At 45.8% G+C, this 22,201-nt stretch overlaps 2 protein-coding genes across 13 annotated transcripts; both read right to left on the bottom strand.

Annotated features, from left to right (window-relative positions):
- Positions 1–1,873: 1,873 nt before the first annotated feature.
- On the bottom strand, positions 1,874–21,086 carry LOC112936002 (probable magnesium transporter NIPA2). Of its 12 annotated transcripts, none has more exons than XM_066307161.1 (10): positions 19,765–21,086; positions 13,699–13,768; positions 6,352–6,510; positions 6,134–6,190; positions 5,143–5,233; positions 4,902–5,062; positions 4,320–4,447; positions 4,091–4,228; positions 3,386–3,478; positions 1,874–2,375 (listed from the first exon to the last, which is right to left on the bottom strand). In XM_066307161.1, the coding sequence occupies exons 3-10, from the start codon at positions 6,476–6,478 to the stop codon at positions 2,190–2,192; spliced, it is 981 nt and encodes a 326-aa protein (XP_066163258.1). In that variant the 5' UTR covers positions 6,479–6,510; positions 13,699–13,768; positions 19,765–21,086; the 3' UTR covers positions 1,874–2,189. The 12 variants fall into 12 exon arrangements, with proteins under 12 accessions (XP_066163258.1, XP_015627150.1, XP_066163260.1 ...); XM_015771664.3 differs by lacking the exon at positions 19,765–21,086 and adding an exon at positions 13,851–13,983; XM_066307163.1 differs by lacking the exon at positions 19,765–21,086 and adding an exon at positions 13,851–13,970 and having other exon boundaries at positions 6,362–6,510.
- LOC4329414 (uncharacterized) lies at positions 9,441–13,692 on the bottom strand. The gene is made up of 2 exons (XM_066307164.1): positions 10,045–13,692; positions 9,441–9,811 (listed from the first exon to the last, which is right to left on the bottom strand). Exons 1-2 carry the CDS (start codon positions 11,369–11,371, stop codon positions 9,774–9,776), a joined length of 1,365 nt encoding a protein of 454 aa, XP_066163261.1. The 5' UTR covers positions 11,372–13,692; the 3' UTR covers positions 9,441–9,773.
- Positions 21,087–22,201: the final 1,115 nt, after the last annotated feature.

The raw sequence follows: 22,201 nt of genomic DNA, 5'->3' as shown, positions 1-22,201 counted from the left end.
TAGAGACCGGATTAATGAAAAATCTATTATCTAAAAAAGATTTGTTGGTGACTAGTATTATGACAATTATGCTTCCAATTTGTTACGATTTCACTACATGTTGTACGAGCCAATTTATTTGAAAAGCATCCGTGCTTGACCACAACATTTTCATCCTCCCAATCGAGATGAACGTATTTACAAGTTGTGCACTTGTGTACACACAATTGCAACGTTTTCTTTTTCCTTTTCAATACTTTGTTTGTCGGTACCAACACTTGAAAATTTTGAAAAAACGCCGCCGCTAGCGCAGGTGTCCTCTAACATCTTCCTGATCATGCCCCCACTACTGATATGTTTTTTCTTTGAGAACTACTACTGATATGTTCGTCTTGTTTTTTTATTCATACTAGAAAGGTAAAGATCATTTAATTTGTATACATGTATCAACGGATAAATAATCAGACATGATGAAGAAAAAGAACATCAATCATACGGGAAAGCACGATATGTCGTCCTGCTTTATCTCAAGTAGAGCAAGAATTGACGGAGGAATTAGCAACTTTAATCAACCTTTTCAGTTGGCATATTCTTTTAGAAAGTATCTACGTGTCCTGTTAACCGTTTGGTATAATACAAATGGAATCAGATGATACAAAAGTGGGCAACGATGTACATAAGATCCACACGGACTTTGCGAGTCTCGTTCGCTTGCTATCTCCACATCCACACGGACTCTCGTTCGCAGGTTGCTCGCGAGTCATGACCCACGCAGTCTCCTACGCATAATGGGAATTGGACACGGATGACGTAACAAAAGTTTTGACAAAAATATCTTCCATTTTATAATAGTATATATCTATACAAATATTTAACATTTATAAAATAATTTGATTAAACTTTAGAAATTTTGATCACCAATAATTTTTTAAGTGTTTAGTTTAAAAGCAGAAGAAAATATATACATAGTTAAAGAAGTACTATCAAAAAAATAATCCAGTTTTGAAATGAAGGGGAGATCATCTCATACCTCCCGTTTAGTGTTCCCATTAGAATTTAGAACTGTCCATAGTCATGCATGTGTGTGTTGGAGAGCTGCCTTGCTTGGGGGCTGGGCGCAGCAGGCTCATCCGATGGGAACGATGGACAGAAAACCCAGGTGACCAGGGAAGAGCAAGGAGCCTTCGGCTGTGTCTGGGAAACAGGACTTATTTCAAGACCCTATCACATCGGATGTTTAACATTAATTTAGAGTATTAAACATAGATTAATTACAAAATACATTCTATAACCTTGGACTAATTCGCGAGACGAATCTTTTGAGCTTAATTACATTATGATTTGACAATGTAATGCTACAGTAAAGTTATTATAATTATGGATTAATTAGGCTTAAAAAATTCGTCTCGCAGATTAGCTCTCATTTATGAAATTAGTTTTTTTATTAGTCTATGTTTAATACTCCAAATTAGCGTCTAAACATCCGATATGATATGGACTAAAAAAGTTTTAGCCCCATCTCTTCACGTACAAGAGGGATCTGGGGAGGAAGACGAGTCCGATCGGTCATTATCTAAAAGAAATATTTCTATGCATGCCACCATGCTCGCTACTCACATGATTCCTGAGACCGACTCAATGATGAGGCAACGTACCAAGCTTCCAGCAACAACAATTTTAATTGTTATAATAGTAGAGATATGTGAGATGAGCGGAAAATGAACTTATTTTAGGATAGAGAGTACATGTGTAACCACACTACCATAAGAAACGTTATCCATATGAATATATACTTACTTCGTCCAAAAAGAATCAAATCCTAACTATAAATCTAACCAAATGCTTGTTTAGGGGTTCATAGCCAGAGTTCGAGGTTTTTTTTGGACGGATTACATCTCAGTGGAAATCTGACATTGTAGTATCTCTGAACTCAAATATTGTCAAGGTTCCATTTACAATACTACTATTGTACAAAACAAAGTTAAAGCACATATCGACACGGTAGAGCGGAAACGCCTAATGCCGAGTTTCATCATAGTCCCTAAAATTTTCAAATTCTACGAGAAAACAAAGTTCTGAACAAGATTGCCAAACAGCACAAGATTGTGCCTGTCTGCGTATCAATCGGTGTAGGACTTTTCAAGTCAAGTTTATTCAGCATCCACTAGCATTTTTTACATCGATAAGCCAAAAGTTTTCGGTACTACATGCTAGCTACTAGACTGTGACAGACGATCTGGGCGCACACTTCCTCCATCGAGACAAATTTCATCATCTGGTAGCGGCGGTTCATTCCCCATATCCCTAGTCTTGTGCAGGAGAAAAGTTCCTGCAACGATGGTCACAAAACCACATAACTGTGTTGCAATCTGTGTTGCATTCCGTGAGAATGAATCCTGGAATAGAAAAGGCAACGATGGCCAAATATATCAGACAAAAATGGCAGATTGTCAGTTGAATTGGAAATACAAAACAGTTATTTGAACTCAAAACACTCTTGGTCATTGCAAGAGAACATCAAGCTGAAAGGATAATGCTGTAACTGCTGATGGGATGTAATTTTGAAATAGTAGGATCCATTGAAGTCAGGGACACAGGCCAAAGCAATAAGTGATGAACAACCTTGTGGAGTTGTGGTCTAGTGAGTTTTTCTTTTTCTTTTTTTTTATTTATAAAGATGGTCTAGCAGATTAATTTCCTCCAAATGAGTTATCATGGAAACACCTAAATAAAAGCCTGGAATTCCTACACCCAGCAAAACAAAACATGATCTTCAGATATAGAAAAAAAAAACTGAAGTTCAACCTATACATTTGAACTCGTGAGATATAAACAAACCTTAACTGCCTAAATCTTATTATCTGCAGAGATACCTGGCAGTTATCATAATGCAATTCAAAAAACAGTTTAAACTTTTTTATAATTCTTTAATGTACATTCAGAAGAAAATAAGAAAAAGTAAAGCAAAAGCTTCATATATTATTGATAAGTTTTTTTTTCAAATATATAGCTTATTGCTAAAAAGTTTCTTCTAATTTGTGGCACAGTGCCAGTCAGTACCAGGGTTTGCAATTTCGGTTGCCACCGAAATTTCGGTGGTTGCCGAAAATTTGAAAATTTTGTGATTTCCGGGTTTTTCGGACCGAAATTATTTGAACTTTTAACATGTTTTGACTGAATTTGAACGAATTTTGACCAAATTTACAAATATTTGAGAAAAAAACAGAAAATTTTGGGGAGATTTGTGCTTGCTGGTGGGGGCCGAAATTTCTGAAATTTTGAACCGAAATTTTAAACCATTGTCAGTACTAATCTGGAGCGCATTTTCTCTCAGGGAGACAAACACTACAGGAATCACATTTGCAGATACAATTTTAAAGCTATTTGAAAGTAACAAGTACATCACCTTGTACATAATCATGTTAGCAAAAATAGTAAGTATGGTGAACATCACGTAGTACACAGGAGAGACCACAGCTGTATTAAATGAGTCCAGTGCCTGCAACAAATTAAATAGTCAGAACTCAAACAGAGTTCAAACACATATTTCTGCAGCAGCCTTTATGATTTAGAATTATCAATAAATAGTACTACGTATCTATTTTAGAAATAACTCACAATTTGGATTATTAGTGTACAATCATATCTTCTCCTTTACTTTCAGAACAAATTATTGACTTGAGTAGTTATGCTTTGATGATAAGGATTGCAAAAAAAAAAAAGACATATTCCAAAGTGTGTTACACCTGCACTTACCTTTGGAAAAACTAAAGCAAATAAAGCATTTGCCATACTTTCATAGGAGTAAAAAATAACAAGCTGGCCGTAATATGCTAGACTGCTTGCTTAGTATAGGTTATGAAACAAACATAGGGAAATAAATATATTTGAGTAATTGAGGCTTAGGTCATGTCAGACATTATAGAGCGATTATTTGCATATTGAGTTACACTTTTTGACATAAGCTGAAATGAAATTGGAAGCATAGAAGGTTTAAAAGTTTGTTGCAGAATAGAGCACCTCATGCATGGCCAAACATGATCACCCATTTAAGCAAACTCACACATAAATGCAAATTTACACAAATGGCATCAACATTATGAATGCTTACCTTATTTAAGTAGTTCAACTGCACCAAACAACAAACTATAACAACTACTATGAAGAACCATGTTTGGATGTAGATGAACTGATTTGATCCACCAAATGACAGCTTCAAGGCAATGGCAACTGCCTTTACACTGATAACCTGTTCCAAAAACCATAATTGTATTAATCCACAATCACTAACCACATCCATTCAATTAACTGAATCCAAAGGTGATGTATGTCTTATATACCGTGAGAGATCCCATTGTTGAACAGATTGCAATATAAACAAGCATCTTCCTGTGTCCAGAACGTTCAGCAACCCAGAAAATCAAAAATAGAACAGACACCACAGCCACACATGAATAAACAATAAAACCTGCAGAAGTTATCCAGATAACAAAACCTTGTGGTTAACATTCTATAAGAAGTTCCATTCTTAGAACAAGTGAGAGAATAAGTAAATGCTCGCAAGAGAACTTTAAGATCATTATTATTGGGATATATTACCCAAAGTTGCAAAATTTTGCGATGGTTGTAGTCTTGCAATTTTCCATAGTATTGGTCAAGTCAGGGAATACATTCAGTTTTACCCCATAAAAAGGGGAAAAAATTAAACATCCACATTGGATACATCGTCCTACAATTAGCAGATTTAGTAATAAAGCTTCCTCACAAAAAAAAAAGATTATGTAGTAACACATGAAAATACTAGTGTTTTTTAAAATGTTAGCAGTACAAAAGTATCCTACGGTATACATATTATATTAATACGAAAAGATAAAAATGGATCCTGTTGGTTCTTTATTGACAGAAGTATTCAAGTAGTTTACCTGGCTCAGTAGCAAGATGCCATATTTCATCTATTGAATCAATCTCTCTCTCCTTTGGGGCATGCAAAACTATACCAACAGAGCCAACAACACACAAGATACAGCCAACAACACCAAACATATGGAGTTTTTCTTTCAAGACGAAGTGTGCGAGCACTGCACTGCATGAACAAAATAGTAAAGAAAACAAAAAACATACTTTGATGCATGAGTAAATTATAGAATGTGGTATGGATACTACCTAAATATAATGCTAAGAGCTCCTAGAGGAGTAACAAGTACAGCGGGAGCAAATGCATATGCTGCAAAGTTTGCTACCTCGCCCAGAATCACTGCAAGGTAAAACAAGATGATTAGGAATAACGTTTGAGCTTCCGGTTCATATCACAAATATTGGTTCACATCTAAGTATCAGTATCCAGTATGTTGATTTGAACTCTGTATTAATGAGATGGCTACCCTTTTTGAAAGTGAAATAATCAGAAAGGGAAATGTAAATAATAATTATAATAATAGGATAGATCGCAGCAGTGATATTGAATTGCAGGGCATGATGCTCATAAGCACTACTCCCTCCGTTTCACAATGTAAGTCATTCTAGCATTTTCCACATTCATATTGATGTTAATGAATCTAGACATATATATCTATCTAGATTTATTAACATCAATATGAATGTAGAAAATGCTAGAATGACTTACATTATGAAACGGAGAAGTACTTTTTAGCGATTATATTCTGCAGATAAATTGCTAAGTTGAAAACCATCCATGTTTTTTTTAAAACAAAGGTCCTAATCTGAGTATCAAGTGTTCAGAATTAAGCTGATCCAAGATTTGCTTTTTCTCAAACTTTGCAAAAGTACCTACTCCGGATTCCTGAAATCCTGAATCATATGATAATTTAATTGAAGTGATGTAAATCATGTGGATTGGCCCTAGGATTACTGTACTGGTGGTGGATCTACACAAAACTTAATGCTATAATTATAGCATTCAGTGATTATGCTTCACACTAACCCATCATCCACCATTTTTTTCTTCTATTTTTTATGGTTGAAGTAAACAACAAAAAAGTGAACCAGTACCTATATTCAACTAGGACTTATTACTCAAGGTGTGTGACACAATTCAGTCAGTAGTGAGCAGCAAATCCACAATGCAGAATACTTGATTTTTTAAAAAACATATGACTAGAATACTTCAAAAGGCATGGTTCTAATACACACTTACTAGTTATCATCCCCAACCACCATAATGGCTCATACAAGTATGAGAAACCTCCAGAACCTACAGTGCATATTAAAAAATATGAACAAGTAATACTACATAAAAGGCTGAAAGAATTCAAAACTGCACTTGAAAACATTATGCAATTCTACATATAAAAAGCATTTGTTTGCAATGTCAAAAGTTCATTCAGTTTATATAGTTGCTGGAAGATGTACAACCTGCTCTTACCCCAGAATCCCCAGCCTTCTTGAGCCCAATTTTCTTGATAATAAAGCTTGATCCGATAAATGCACTTGATGATATGGCCAGGGTCAACCCTCTCACATTGTCTATAGATGTTACCATGCCTTCTGGAATGAGAACCTATGAACCTATACCTACAATCCAAAATAGTCTAATGAAGAAAACATTTCATATATTGAACTTGTAGACAGTGATGTTCAACCTCAGGTTGCTTTTGCATTAACTCCCATGTAATCTGTAGAGAAAGTGGAATAGATGCCTCACCAATGTGGGGAGGTGAACTCTCATATATATATATAGCAGAATTACAATCAATACTAGGGAGTTACATAAGACCAAAGGTCTAGGAGAGTAACTATCTAGGAGTGTAAAAGTTTAGGAGATAAACAGCCTATAGATTAATAAATAATCCTAATACCCGCCCACGGTCGCAGCGGGAGGAGCACGAACGCACAGACTGGACCGAAAATCAGTAAATAACTGAACCGGCAAGCCTTTGGTCATGATGTCCGCGAACTGGTGCGATGAAGGGACATGAAGTACCCGGACTTGTCCCAAAGCCACCTTTTCACGGACAAAGTGGATGTCGATCTCGATATGCTTCGTCCGTCGATGATGCACGGGATTCGCTGTCATGTAAACAGCACTGACATTGTCACAATAGACAATAGTAGCCGAAGCAATCGGGACATGAAGTTCCAGTAGCAGTTGCCGCAACCAGCAGCACTCGGCAACGGCATGAGCAACGGCACGGTACTCCGCCTCAGCACTGGAACGAGAGACAGTAGTCTGGCGCTTGGAGGACCAAGAAACCAGATTGTCTCCAAGGAAGACACAGTAGCCGGACGTGGAACGACGAGAATCGGGACAACCCGCCCAATCCGCATCGGAGTATGCCGTGAGGGACTGAATCGGGCCGGAGCCGATGTGGAGGCCGGTGGAGAGGCTGCCCTTCACGTACCGGAGGATACGCTTGACCAAGGCGAGATGAGGCTCCCGCGGATCATGCATGAAGAGGCAGACCTGCTGAACGGCGTAAGCCAAATCCGGCCGAGTCAACGTGAGGTACTGTAGGGCGCCAGCGATGCTCCTGTACTCTGAAGGATCGGCAACAGGCAGGCCGTCGGTGGCGGAGAGCTTGGCACGAGTGTCCACTGGTGTCGATGTAGAATGGCACTCGGCCATGCCGGCCCGGTGAAGAAGATCCACAGCGTACTAGCGCTGCGAGAGGAAGAGGCCGGCGGAGGAGCGCGTCACAGAGATGCCGAGGAAGAAGTGGAGGTCACCAAGGTCTGTCATGGCGAACTCGGAGCGGAGGCGAGCCATAAGCTGCTGAAGTAGTGACGTGGTCGAAGCAGTGAGGATGATGTCGTCGACGTACAACAGAAGATAGGCAATATGATCTCCATCTTTGTAAACAAAGAGAGATGTATCGGACGCCGAAGGCAGAAATCCCATCTGTCGAATGTACGTGGCAAACCGCTGGTACCACGCACGGGGAGCCTGCTTGAGACCATACAGGGACTTCTGCAATAGACAGACAGCATCAGGGGCAGCGGGGTCAACAAACCCGGAGGGTTGCTGACAATAGACGGTCTCCTCTAGGTGACCATGAAGAAACGCATTCTTCACATCCAGTTGATGAATTGGCCAAGCACGGGATGCAGCGATGCTGAGAACAACCCGTATGGTGGCCGGCTTGACAACCGGGCTAAATGTCTCGTCGTAGTCGATGCCATGCTGCTGCGAGTAACCACGGACCACCCAACGGGCCTTGTGACGAGCAAGAGTGCCATCAGAGTGGAACTTATGCTTGAATATCCACTTGCCCGTCACAATGTTGGCCCCAGGGGGGCGAGGAACGAGACGCCAAGTGCCGTTGTCAACCAACGCCTTGTACTCATCAGCCATGGCAGTGCGCCAGTTGGGATCAGCCAACGCACTGCGATAATTGGCCGGAACAGGAGAAGCAGCGGTGGCGTGGGTAGCCGTGTAGGTCAGCCTGTCAACCGGCCGTAAGGAGCCAGTCTGGGAGCGCGTCACCATGGAATGCGGCTGAGGAGCAGTAGCCGTGACAACCACATTGGGTGAAGATGATGGCGGGACCGTCACGGTGGGCCGACGGGTGTAGACATGGCGGAATGGTGACATGGTGCCGGCTCGGGTGGCACCGACCGACAGGGCAGCGCCGATCGAGGAGGCACTGACCAAGGGCGTGCCAGCTGAGCGGGCGTCACGTGCCGCAGGGACGGTGTCGTTCGGCAAGCGTCGGCCGAAGAGGGGAACGTACGGTTGCTCAACCTCCGTGGAGGGAGCCACCGTAAGGCGTCGCGGTTGCTCAACCTCCGAGGAGGGAGCCACCGTGAGAGGTCGCGGTTGCTCAACCTCTGATGAGGGAGCCACCGCTGGAGGGAGTCCCTGCAACAAAAAATCAAAAGACGAGGGAGCAGGGGGAGTTGCCGCGAAGGGAAATCGTGATTCGTCAAACACGACGTGGCACAAAATGATGATGCGGCGAGTGGAGAGATCCAGACATCGGTATCCCTTGTGGGAGGCCGGGTACCCAAGAAAAACGCAAACTGTCGAACGAGGGGCAAGCTTATGTGGAGTCGTGGCACTCAAGTTTGGGTAACAAAGACAGCCAAAGACGCGAAGGTGGGAGTAGTCTGGGGTGGTGCGATGTAGGAGCTGAAAAGGTAGTGAGTGGTGAACAGAGGAGGAGGGTCTCCGGTTGAGAAGGTAGGTGGCGGTGGCGAGAGCCTCAGCCCAGTAGGAAGGAGGCATAGAGGCCTGTATAAGAAGGGTGCGTATGGAGTTGTTCATGGTGCGGAGCATCCGTTAGGCTTTACCATTTTGGGGAGAGGTGTAAAGGCAAGAGAGTCGTAGCTGGGTGCCACGACTAGTAAGAAAGGAAGTGGTGGCTGTATTGACAAACTCTCTGCCATTATCAGCCTGAAGGGTTTTGAGTGGTAAGCCAAATTGGGTGGAAACATACTCGGCAAACTCAACAAGATGACGATGAACATCAGATTTGTGTCGGAGTGGAAAGGTCCAACAGAAATGACTGAAATCATCAAGCACCACTAAATAATATTTAAAACCCGAAGTACTCAACACCGGAGAGGTCCATACATCGCAATGGACAAGCTCAAAGGGAGCGAAAGTGCGAGACAAAGACCTATCGAAAGGTAATCGGGTATGTTTGCCTAACTGACACACATGACATAAAGAGGTGTCTATTTTATTACAGGAAATAGAGGACATATTCCGAAGACTGTGGATGGCGGCTGGACCAGGGTGACTGAGACGACGGTGCCAAAGCGTGGAAGAAGTGGCGAGGGAGCAGGACGCGGTGTTGGAGGGAGTGGCAGCTGGAAGGGTGTAGAGTTCCCCGTGACTATTGCAGCGAAGAATCACGCGCCGGGTCTGAAGGTCCTTAACAGAGAAACCAAATTCATCAAACTCAATGGAACATTTATTGTCGCGGGTAAACTGACGAACTGAAAGTAAATTACGAACTAAGGAAGGGGCGACAAGGATGTTTTTGAGTGCAAATTTGGTGGTTCCTATGGGTAGAAAAGAGGTGCCACGACAAGTAACGGGAATAGTTTGACCATTTCCAACAGTAATAAAAGTGTAAGAGTTAGGCAAGCGTGTAACGAGGATACCATCAGTGGAGGACATATGAGATGTCGCGCCGGTGTCCAAAACCCAGTTGTTTGGGCTTTGGAAGGCCATCTGGTTCAGTGCTGCAATGAGGCCAGCTTGCTCCCAATTGGGCTGGCCTGTAGGAGCAGATGTGGGCGACACAAATGGCCCAGCATATGTGGTATTGGCCTGGGAGTAGTGGGCCGTCGGAGCCGGCCCAAGAAGGCCGGCCGAAGAGGGGCGCCAGGCCTGTTGCTGGGCCGGCCAGGGGTTAAAACAAACCCAAGGCCCGGCCAGCCTCCAGCTAGGGTTGGCCACCCAGCCGGTCGAACTCCCTCCAGCAGAGAAGCCGCCGCCACCAGAGGAAACGCCGCCGCCACCGCCGCCAGAGAAGGCCTGGCGAGCGCCACCACCACCCCCACTGCCGCCGCCGTTCCCTCCTCCATTTCCACCGCCACGTCCACCATTTCCCTTGCGGTTGCGGCGGTTCGTGTTGCCGCCGGTGCGGGCCTGGCCAGCAGGGAAGCCGCCGCCACCAGTCCCACCGCCCGGGAAGGTCTGGCGTGCGCCGCCACCACTCCCACTGCCGCCACCCCCACCGCCAGAGGAGATGCAGCCGCCGGGAGGGCAGGAACCGGAGCCGAAGCCGCCGCTGGCCACCAGCGCCGTGGCTGCCGCCACCCTGGCTTCGTTGGCGATGCGCAACTCCTTCAGCAGGAGGGTGTTGCGCGCTGAGGTGAAGCTTGGGAGGACGGCTGCGCCGGCGATGTTATCTCCGGTGTTGGAGAAGCGCTCGTTCAGGCCTCGGAGGAGGTTAAGCACGAGTTGGGATTCGGTGACGGCGTGGCCGACGTCGCGAAGAGCGTCGGCAGCGGTCTCCATCTTCTGGCAGTAATCGTCGATGGAGGAGTCGCCTTGAATCATGGAGTGAAACTGGTGGCTGAGGAAGATCGCTCGAGGCTCTTTGTTGGCGTGGAACATGTCCTCGATGGCGACCCAGAGCTCCCGCGCGGTCTGATCGGGCTCCATGGCGAGGTCAAGGACGTTGTCGGCGACTGACCCGAAGATCCAGCTGCGGATGCAGCAGTCGGCCTGTTCCCAAGCCGGGTCATTGGGGCGTGGAGGAGCGGAACCGTCGATGTGAGCCATCAACCCGAACTTGCCGCACAAAGATGTGAAGAAGGCCCTCCATTTGTTGTAGTTCGGGTGGGTGTTTTCTAGGGTGATGGGGACGTGGGATTTGACGGCGACCGTGGCGTAGGGGTGGAGGAATTCGCTGGTGGTGCTGGAAGAAGAAGAACCACTCGAGGCCGAGGAGGTGGAGGACTGAGTTGATTCAGTCGACATGGCTGGGATGCAGCTGTGATGGCAGCGTGCTAGAGCAGCGGAAAAGAAGGTAAGAGCCTAGGCTCTGATACCATGTAGAGAAAGTGGAATAGATGCCTCACCAATGTGGGGAGGTGAACTCTCATATATATATAGCAGAATTACAATCAATACTAGGGAGTTACATAAGACCAAAGGTCTAGGAGAGTAACTATCTAGGAGTGTAAAAGTTTAGGAGATAAACAGCCTATAGATTAATAAATAATCCTAATATAATCCTTAAGCTAAGAGGGAAGATAGGAGCAACTAGATGTTGGCTGATTACAAACAATTGTTTGTTTGACCTTCTGAAGATTTCATAATCAAGGAATAAATTTGATTTATTTATGTTTTTCAATGAAATTATTTATGTTCGAATGCTATGGTGCAAATCCATTATGAGAAGAAACTGGTTTAGAAAGTGATACGTTTCTCTATTCCTTGCTAAAGCAACATGGAAAGGACTGTAGGCTTCAGACCTCTCCAACTCATAGAACATGCCAGAGAAAAGAAACACTTAAAGGAAATACTTGCATAAAATCGAATGGTCATAAATGTGTACAGCATGGAATGGGGAAGCAGCTTTTGCCTGTTGATACTACAACCAAAATGTAAGGAAACTGAACTTTGAGACAAAACTCGATCTGTCTACTGAGAAAAAAAAGTAGTATAATAAGCATGACGGAAAAATATCAAATCGTAATAAGCGTTCTACATGGTGCAGAACATAGAAGATGACAAAATCCATGTTTTGTGCAAAATTCTTCTTTGGTAGAAATTAAGGAGATCTGAATTTGTATTTCACTCGACAGAAATGAAATGAGGACATATAGCATTAGCAAGACACAGGGCAACAACTTTTTTTTTTTAGATAATGGATTAAAAACCCGGCCTCTACAACAGGGCAACAACTACAAGCAACCCTGCGGAAAAAGCTTCCCCAAGGCAGATTGCTGCTTAAGTGATAATGCCTTACAACCTGCTTCATCGCATATTTGCAGCACAAACTACTACAAGTAGCAGACTTTGGCATATGAAAAGATTTTTTTTGTCCTTTGAGAAATGTTTCCTATGAAAGAGAGAATTTTCTTCTTAATACATGTACAGCACATATAAGGCTGTACTCATGAATCATGATCAAAGCATTCAAGATGCCAAAACACGACTATGGCTTTTAGTTCATCCCTACATGAGTTACCAAGAACACTACGGCACGATAATTAAATTTACGATTACAATCTAGCAAAGGAAAGCACAAGAAACCACACGGATTGAAATTCAAGAAAACACTAGTGCCCAATACTTGTAAGATAACAGAAAGAAAAATATCCATCCTCTACGTCAAAAGATTACGCAGGCACACAACCCAACATTACCATCAGAATCTCCTTACCTCGAAATTCAGCAAGAAAGGACCACTAGTTCCCCACAAGCTAGCAACGGAAAGAAACGTAGATGAGATTATGAGAAAACAAGAGCACAACCGGTTGATAACCACAAGGATTAAAGTGCATGTTATTGCCAGCGATTCTGAGAGCTGGCACGTGAAGGTTAAGGGAACTTTTGACCACGCCAGCCATGCACAGGAAAGAGGAGAAAGCTTTAAATAGACGTTAAGAATGTCAATGAGCACGAGAATGAGGGAAGAACAAGTGGAAATTAACTGCCGGCTACAATTAATAATTGCTTTGCCAGATTAAATCAAATCTTGTGCAAAGGAAACGGAGAGAAATGTGTAGTAGTAACTAGGATCATTGCTTTGAGCGGTTAATTACCATCGACTTCAATTTTAAAGCAATAACGAAATTAATTATCAAAGCACGGGGTGAGAAAGAATTAAATTCCCATGAAAACGTTTGCTTGCTGCTGAACCATCCATGCGTAAAGCAAGCCAAAAATCACGGAACAAAACTGACGTGAACTTGTAACCGGTGGAAGGCAAAGCGTTCGAAACGAAAAGGGGATAATCCAATGAAGAAACTGGAAAATTTTAAAATCCCTCGGGGAAGGAAAAAAGAAAACAAGAATACCACCGAATCCTCAGACAACATAGAACAAGGCAAGAAAGATTAGTCCCAAATAATAGCCTAAAATGTTTGCTCAAACATACAAATAATTATTTTTTTAAAAAAGCGTAGCGATTGGGCACTTCGTCCACACTAATTCATCGGGAGAACCAATCATCACCGACCGACCGACTCGTCGTCGTCGTCATCAGCAGCAGGAGAGAAAAAAAAAACGAATCAAACATATACAACCGATCGATATATTACAGGCCGGGCGTGGAGGACTCCGGGCGGGCAAATTACCTCTCCGATCCGCGAGCGCGCGCGGGCGGTCGGCGAGGCGTACGTGCGGGACTCCGTCGGCCGCCTCCGCCTGCGAGACGACAGAGAGATAAGAAGCGCAACGTACGCCGTCGGCGGCGTGTGCTCCGGCGGGCGGGGGTGGGGGGGACTACCCGTGCGTGGAGGCGGAGGCGTGGCACGCGTGGAGAACGCGGGGCGGGAGAAGCAAAGACAGGGACGGGAAGGGAAGGGAAGGGAAGCGAGACTTGTGGCGGGGGAGGTGGCCAACAGCGAGCGGCGGAGGGGAGAGAGAGGGGGAGAGGGAGGGGGACGCTTTTTACCGTTGGAATTGCTACGGCCGCACGAAAGCCAGACCCCAGACCAGACCACCTCTCGCCGATGCCGGGCCGGTCTTTGGGCCGAATGGGCGACATCGATAAGAATTTATTTTTATTTTTAAGGATATAAGTTCACTTTAGGTCTGGGAAACGCTTTATACCGCGCGTCCGAGCGAATCGGAAATATCAGACGCCTCAGCAGATGGATTAGACGAACTTCTTTCCTCTTCTTTTTAAATATTTTTTCTTCTAAACTACTTATCCGATCTACAAACCGATCACACCGTTGTATTCGTTTCAATTAAATCTTTACAATAATATATCATATGTGTTGACGTTTGATGTCGCGATTCCGGTATTTCCATAGTGTGGGGATCGTTGGTACTAGGATATATGTGAGACTGAGATAAAAGAGATGGAGACGGGGATTTTTATACAGGTTCAGGCCCCCGAATTATCAGGTAATGACCCTACATCCTGTTGGCCGAAATCGGTGTTGCTCTTTATTCATCTGGATCACACAAGTACAATATTTGAGGTAGCATATCTAACTGTTGTCGACATGGCGGTCTGAAGGTCTGACTCGTAGTCGACAACAGGGTAGCATTTCTCCTCGAATCCGCATCCGGCGAGATCAGAGACAGTGCTATATCTCTCCTGACGGTATCCGTAGGCTCCGTAGGGGACTAGCCATGCCTGTCTCTGAAGTCGATATCTGTCGTCTTGTCTTGGCGTATGTTGGCTTGTATGTTGTGGCTTCTGTTGTTCCGTGTCCCCTCTCCTCCTAGGGGGCCTTGTATTTATACCCATAGGTGTCGCCTTGTCCAAATAGAACTAGAAAAACCAATATGGATACAATCCGAGTAGTCCTTGTCGTTTCCATGTAGAACTCAGTTGTCTTTCCTTATCCGGAACTCCATCCATATCCGAAGGTTGTTTCCGTATAAGACATTGTATGTGGTGGGTCCTACCGAGATTTAGTCAACTGCTATTAGGTATGTGGTATCCATAACCCTGACAATATGATTATATTATATCAAAAGAAAAACATATGTTTCAAACCGTTAAAACTAAATGTTTCATACATGACAGTGATATGTTTCAATGTGCGTCTGCAGTGTGTTTTACAAAACTCCTGATACTACCTGCTACTACTCTCTCACTCCTCTCTCTCTCCACTTCATCCATGCACACATGCATGTATTTTAGCAAGCTTCAAAATGATTTTTCTCAAAAATTACTTATCCAATATATGATCCGATTAGACCATTGTATTCGTTTTAATTAAATCTTTATAACAACATATCGCATGACTTGTTGTTTCATACGTGGCAGCGACATGTTTCAACATGTATCTTCACCATGTTTCATAAAATATTTAAATGTTTCAGTTGCTGATTTTTTTTTTCACCATATATAACTTAATGTTTCACTTGTTGGTCAACTGCAACATTTGACCGTCTGATTTTTTGAGGAGCATCGGACGTCCGATGGGTAGCTTTCTCCCTTTAGGTCTCTCACTTTGTCACCGAGTCTTAGATTCGATCCTGGACCACAATACCCAGTTCTCTTCTCCAACAAAATTAGATAAAATTTTGGATACTTGTGGCAGTCTTTTTAAACTGCTAAACGGTGTGTTTCGTGCGAAAACTTTCTATACGAAAGTTGCTTTAAAATATCGAATTAATATATTTTTTTCAAGTTTGTAATAGTTATAACTCAATTAATCATACGTTAATACCACATCGTTTTGCGTAAAACACTAAATCTTCATCTCCAAAAGAAAAGAACACCACCCGTGTAAAGATCTTTATGGCGGGTCCCTCAACTCCCCAAACCAATGTAAAGATCCCAAGGTGATTTGGACGACGGTTTCGGCTGACGTGGCACCTATGTGGTGTTGACAAAGTCAGATAAAACCGTGGGGACCCACATGTCAGTGAGGGTTCAATTAAAAATAAAAAAGTTGCAGTGGGACCCACGTACGTAGTGGAGTGATCTCTACAAGGAGGTGGCCGGAGGGAGGTGATGGGGTGCACCGTCGTGTCATGCTGCTTATCGTTTGTCGTGGTGGAGCTTGTTGTCGTTCGCGGTGCCACCGCTAGGAGAAAGGAGATGGACGAGCTCCACACCTAGGTCGACATCGTGAGGAGGGGCTGACCCCCTGGTCAGCAACAAGGCGGACGGAAGACTGGTGTAGGTCGGTACGGCAGTATAGATTAGGAGACCCAAGACGACCACGGCGGCTGCTAGCGTAGCCGGTTGGAGCCAGTGTTGGTGAGCTGGGCGGCAACCCAGATCTAGAGCCTGTTGAGGGAGGCGCGGCGGAGGGGATGTGCTAGGGGTCCAGGGCACGCCGACCACGGTGAAGTGACTCAGGGTGCATGCGAAGATCGATAGGTGTGCTATTTTTGTTAATTCAAATCTCTCAGTTCACTCGTGGCCGTTGACATGTGGAGCATCGCATGGTGGTTCTCGATGACGGAGGTGGGTGAATCCACCGTCGCGGCCCCAGCAACCCCACCACCACCACTTGAGGAGGCGGCGGAGGACCATAGGGGAACAGTTGTACTGATAGAGTACTTGTGGGGACCCCCGGTTTTATACACCGGTAATCCCATGTGTCATACAGTGCCACTCCCTGGATCAGTAGGTGGTACACACATAGCACAATATAATATCACAACTGACATCGTTTACATGTATTTCTACAATAAAAATACAAGGGTAATCTCATTGGGTCCCGAAATAGACCAAGCATGGTCACTTACAATACAAAATGCCAAAGCAATAGATAGAACAGCGGAAGCGAAGCAGCGGCGGTCCATCGAACTCCACAAGCAACGACTGGTGAACCTATGGTCCCTAATCCATCATCTTCAACATGTACTTGGCAGCAACATGGCATAAATCTAATCGACGCCAACTCCTTTCTAAAAGATTTAATTAAGCAAGAGTGAGTACATGCGTACTCAGCAAGCCACCACTAAGAAATGAATCTAGTGCACACAGGGGTTCAAGGATGGCTTGGTTTATTTGCATAAAGCTAGTTTTCACAATCCATTTAACAAACCTACGACATAGCAGTTTTAACTGAAAAACAATGTTAATGTTGAAGTTGTAATTACCTAGGGTTCATCCACCTCTCCAAGCCTCGCTTGGTTCGGTTTACCCTCACATTTCATCTTATATCAACTCTACTATACTAACATTCCCACTCTTTGGGCAAGGTTCACATGTCTCTTATATTTACTCTAAGTAGGATCAAAATCTATGAGTCTAGTCAAGGGTATTAGCCGCGAGCACGGCTATTCGAATAGATTGGTTTACTCACACTGCAGTGGATGTACGCTTTTAATCCCACACTCCGTGACGCACCCAGCACATGAGACTTGTCACGGCTCGATTTTTCAGTTACCCTTGCATGGCGGCACCCGCTCCAAGGACTATGAATCCCCATTGCACCCCCGGCGCCACATTCCTCCCTCGAGCCGGTTGTGAGGGGAGTCCTGGCGCTCCCAAGATCAGAGATTACATTATACATATATATAGTTTTGACGTCATTAAACCACATACTTCCACATTTCCATACCAATGTCCAGAACCTACCATGTCTGGGGTGCCACCCCACGAGAATAACCTAGTCCACCGGGTCTAACCCCGCTCAAGAAGTGTGGTCGTACTCGGTTCGTTTCCTGCTTAGCTTCTTGACTCGGTCCTTAACTGAGCAGGGTCGGCGACTAGCCGTTTTCAGAACCACCCATATTCTATCCATGCCACCCCAGTCGAAATTATTTTGGTTTTATTAAGTTTTCGGGTTTCGCAAAGGTTTTCATGTTATGGGTGGCGCTTATGTCTCCACCCAATTCCCAATAATCACTCCCATCGAGTGATCAGTATAACCACATCCACATATTCCACATATGGAGTGTAAAACGTCTATGTAAGCAGGGCTAAGCAGTAAGTAAATAATCACGTGTAACGTAATAGACCCAGGTAACAAAGGTATGTAAATACATAAGGATAACAATATCAAAGGTAGGCTTAAACAATTGTAGGTAATTTTATAATTAGCATGCAATTTTATTTGTAATCAACACATTTATAAAAATAGGATCAACATGTTCAAGGAGGGTGCGTAGTGACTTGCCTTGCTATCGGTCCTAATGTCTTCGAGATAATTGCTCCAGTTAGATAACTAGAATTCCCACGATCGAAGAATAACCCGGGTATTCGCGCTCGATAAACGGCTAAATAAACCACACACAATCCTAAAAGAATTAAAATAAAGCAACATTCAATACAACTAATGGTGCCGTTAAATAGATCTCGATTTTAGAGAGATTACCGAAGTTGAACGGAGTTGATCGGAATTACAGTTGGAAAGATATGAATTTTCGAAGTTGGGAAGGGCTTATAAACCGTTGAGGGAACACTCCTCGGTTAGGGACTTGAATCAGACTTTATGAGAGGCTCGGAGTTGAATAGAGGATGTAACATGGACTTTAGTGGAAAGGGAGGCCGACGGTTGGCTATGCCCGAATGTTAGGGAAGGGCATTACCTAGACTTTGATAGCAGACTCGATCCTTTGGGCTTGGACAGAGCATAGGGAGGTGATATAGACTTCCATGGGGGAAGTCAACTCAGTGAGGAAGGGGCTAGAACGTGGGTCCCTTCAGTGGGTCCCACTCCTTTCTTCTCTCCTATCCTCTTTCTCTTTCTCTCGATCTCATCCGCTCTGCTCTCTCGTTTCCTCCTCGCGAGCGCCAGAGGGCGAGCGGCCATAGCGGCGGCTTGGCGGCGGCCTGGGGGCGACGGTGGCAGGGCGACGCTCGGTGGGGAGGCGGCCTGGCTAGGGCGCTAGGCGACGGGGCGGCGCGGCCGTGGGCGACGGTGTCCGGCGGCGCCCGGAGGGAAGGCGGCATGGCGGCTGGGCGGCTGGGAAGTGGAGAGGGCCGGCGGCCAAGAGGCGGCGTGTGGCGGCGGCCTAGCGCAGTGGGGGAGGAGGGGCCGGCGGCTGGGTGACGGCGGCGGCCTGGCACGGTTGGCCGGTGGTGAGGGAGGGAGGGAAGGCCTGTGGTGGGAGGGGCGACGGCCTGGGGCGTCGTCTTGGAGGCGGCGGTGGTGAAACTGGAGTGGAGGTTCGGCGGTGAGGAGATGGAGACCGGCGATGGGAGGCAGTGGAGATGGAGGGGAGGGCCGGCTGTGATGGGGACGGAGAGGGGGCGGTCGATCGGCATGGCGCCATGGTGGAGGGAGGCGACAAGGCGACGGCTGATTCGGTCAAGGCGTCGCGGCTGCGGAGGTGACCGTACGTCGGCGCTCGGCCCGGCGCCATGGCGGCTTGGGTCGGGCGAAGACGGCGGTGTAGGTTAGGAGGAGAAACAATGATGCCGCGCGTATGGCAGGGACGATGGCGCGGCCACTCGGCGGCGTCCTGGGCGAGGCCAAGACGTCGGGGGGCAGCGGCCGGACGTGTCGGCGCAGGCGATGGCCTAGCGACGGCGCGGCGGCAGCCAGGCTAGGCTACTAGGCGGCGCGGCCGGGCGCGTGGGAGAGGGTTGGTGTAGTGGCAGGGGAGTGACGGTGCGCGGTCCGGCTAGGCGTCGGCCACGCAAGGAGGTGGCGACGGTGCGCACGATGGTGGCACCGCGCCGAGACGGCGACAAGTGAGTGGGAAAACAGAGAGAGGGCGGTCGACAAAACTAGGAAAGGGAGAGCATGGAAGGGAAGGGGGAAGATGCTCACATTGCGGTAGCCGAGTAGCGGCACACCGTGCGTGGTCGACGGGCGTCGACAACCGGCTCGCGGATCATCCTAGGCTTGCTGTTCGTCCTCGCACACCATGTGTTCGATCGTCGTCAACAAAGGAATACATAATGCTAAGGGACAACGTCAGCGGGTTAGTGCAAGGTAAGAGTTAGGGAGTTAGAAGTTAGCGAAACGGAAAGTAAAGGAGTCAGCGGGTTAGTGAGTTAGGGGTTAGCGAATCCAAAAAGAAAGAGTTAGAGAGTCAGAGGTTAGCGAAACTGAAAATGGAAGAGTCAGTGAAACAGAAAGAAAAAGGTTAGCTGGTTAGTGAGTCAAGGGTTAGATGTTAAAGTTAGTCGTTCTCGGGTGATCAATGGTGCGGCAGCCTATCCGTCCTCTTGCTCAACTGAGGCCCAGCCGGAGCCGGCCGCGGCGGAGCAAATGGAGGGATGGCAGCTTGTGCACGGGACTGAGGAGTGCAGTGGCAGAGCTCGAGCGTGGAGGTGGAGAAGAAATGGAGAGGAGCCGAGCTGCTGCTGTCTTTGGTGGGGTTTATATAGGTTTGCTGGCTGCCTGTGCATGGGAGGCGATGTGAGGGTGGGCAGGGAGCAGTGCCAAAACGTCGACATCGCCACACTACCAGGTACGCATGGCCCATCGTACTTGGCTTTGCCACCTTTCGGTGTGATCTTGGCGTTGCCCTTCTCAGTGAACTTGGTTCTGTGGTTGCATGTATTTGGTGGAGGGTTTTGTGGATTGGGTTCATGGTGAATGTATTGCTGCTGTTGGGGAGGGCTCCAGGGCATTTGATGGCTGTGAATGTTTGGTGCAAGACTCTGTGTTGTGCCGGCAAAAGTGGGTGTGAAACCCTGTTGTGGCTTGTGGGCAATTTATCGAACATGTTCTGTGCATGCTGCTGTTCTGAGGGAGGCAAAATAGACTTCTGGTGGTTGGCTGAGAAAGAGAGCATGAGTGGCTGCCAGGTCGGCTGGGGAGGGAATACAGACTTTGGCTGAGGAGGTTGCTTGGTTGGCTGCAGCTCTGAGCTTAGGGAGGCAAAACAGACTTGTTGTGAGATGAGCTGGGCTGACAGGGAAGGGAGGTAGCCTGGTTGCAATAGGAACTTTTGCATATTGCAGGGATTGAATTGGAATGACATACTATGTATTAATGCAACTTGTAATTTGGACTGTATTTATATTTTGGAATGTATAATCTGGACATTTATTTGGCTCTGTACATCGGACTGTGCTTGTATGGTACTATGGAGTGTATGGTTGTGTTCGGTATAGAAATTCCGTTATGCACAAGGATTGAATGATTGGACTGCAATACGAGGTTTGGTATTTACGGAACCTGCATTGCCAAATAGGAATCTAGGCTTAACGCCTGACGAACGAATTCATCGGTCGTCATAGGATTATTTTGAGAATGCTCGTACGAACGAACGACAGTAGTGAATTAAGGATTTTTAGGGACGACGTGTGGCATACAAATCCAATCATCGTGGTAGGAATAGATTTGAGGATATTCAAATCAATGTACGATAAATAAATACGTCGATCGTTTGTAGATATTCGAGGGAATTATCGAGTCGGAATGATATAACGGTTTGAAATAACCGGAGGGTAAAAATTGAGAAAGATATGTCGTGTTGTGACATAAGGGAAGGTTTTCGGGTTATATATTCAGGTCTGTGATTTGTTTAGTACCGAAGCACTTAATAAATCAGACCGTGAAGACAAGGGAAGGAAAGGACGTTGGACTGAGGGCGTCCCTTTAAGAGATAAGATTTAATCGAGATCTTTGGCACACAACCTAAATACACACAAATGCATAATAAATCCTAGCATGCAAAAAGGTTTTAAAAAGATTTTTGATTATTCCGAATTTTTAATTTCGTATTTTAGAATCGAAATTTTCAGGGTGTTACAGTACTCCAAGCCCACCACCACCGCGACGGAAGATGCCATGGCAAGAGGAGGAGAGAGATCAAAACACCAAACTAGTTGCTGTTGTGGCAGCCGTCCTTCACCATCCCGCTTGACCCCATACTCGTTGGGGTGGCACGCCATCATAAATTTCACGACTGACAGTGACCTGGTCCTTAAATCGCCCGACGAGAGAGTGTGCAGTGGGGAGAGCAGTGGCAGTGAGCGACCAGGCGCACAAGTGTGGAACCAACCTCGCGAGCCACGCTCGGAGCCCACCGCGGTTCCTCCTCGCCGCCTCCACCTCTGTGTCGGTTGTGTCCCGACGATGATGCCAGTGACATGTTGTTCTCGTCATCTTCCCCTCACCTCGTCATCCCGATTCTCACCTTCCTTTTTGTCCACCTCGCCACCGCCATCATTAGAGTCCGTGGGCGGGGAAGGTCTTCGTCGATGGTCACTGTCAGTGTCCTTCCTCCTTCGAGCTAGCTTCTCCTACCAGT

Source organism: Oryza sativa, chromosome 2 (assembly GCF_034140825.1).
Source record: "Oryza sativa Japonica Group chromosome 2, ASM3414082v1".
Lineage (NCBI taxonomy): Eukaryota > Viridiplantae > Streptophyta > Magnoliopsida > Poales > Poaceae > Oryza > Oryza sativa.
This window is presented reverse-complemented; position numbering and strand designations above follow the sequence as displayed.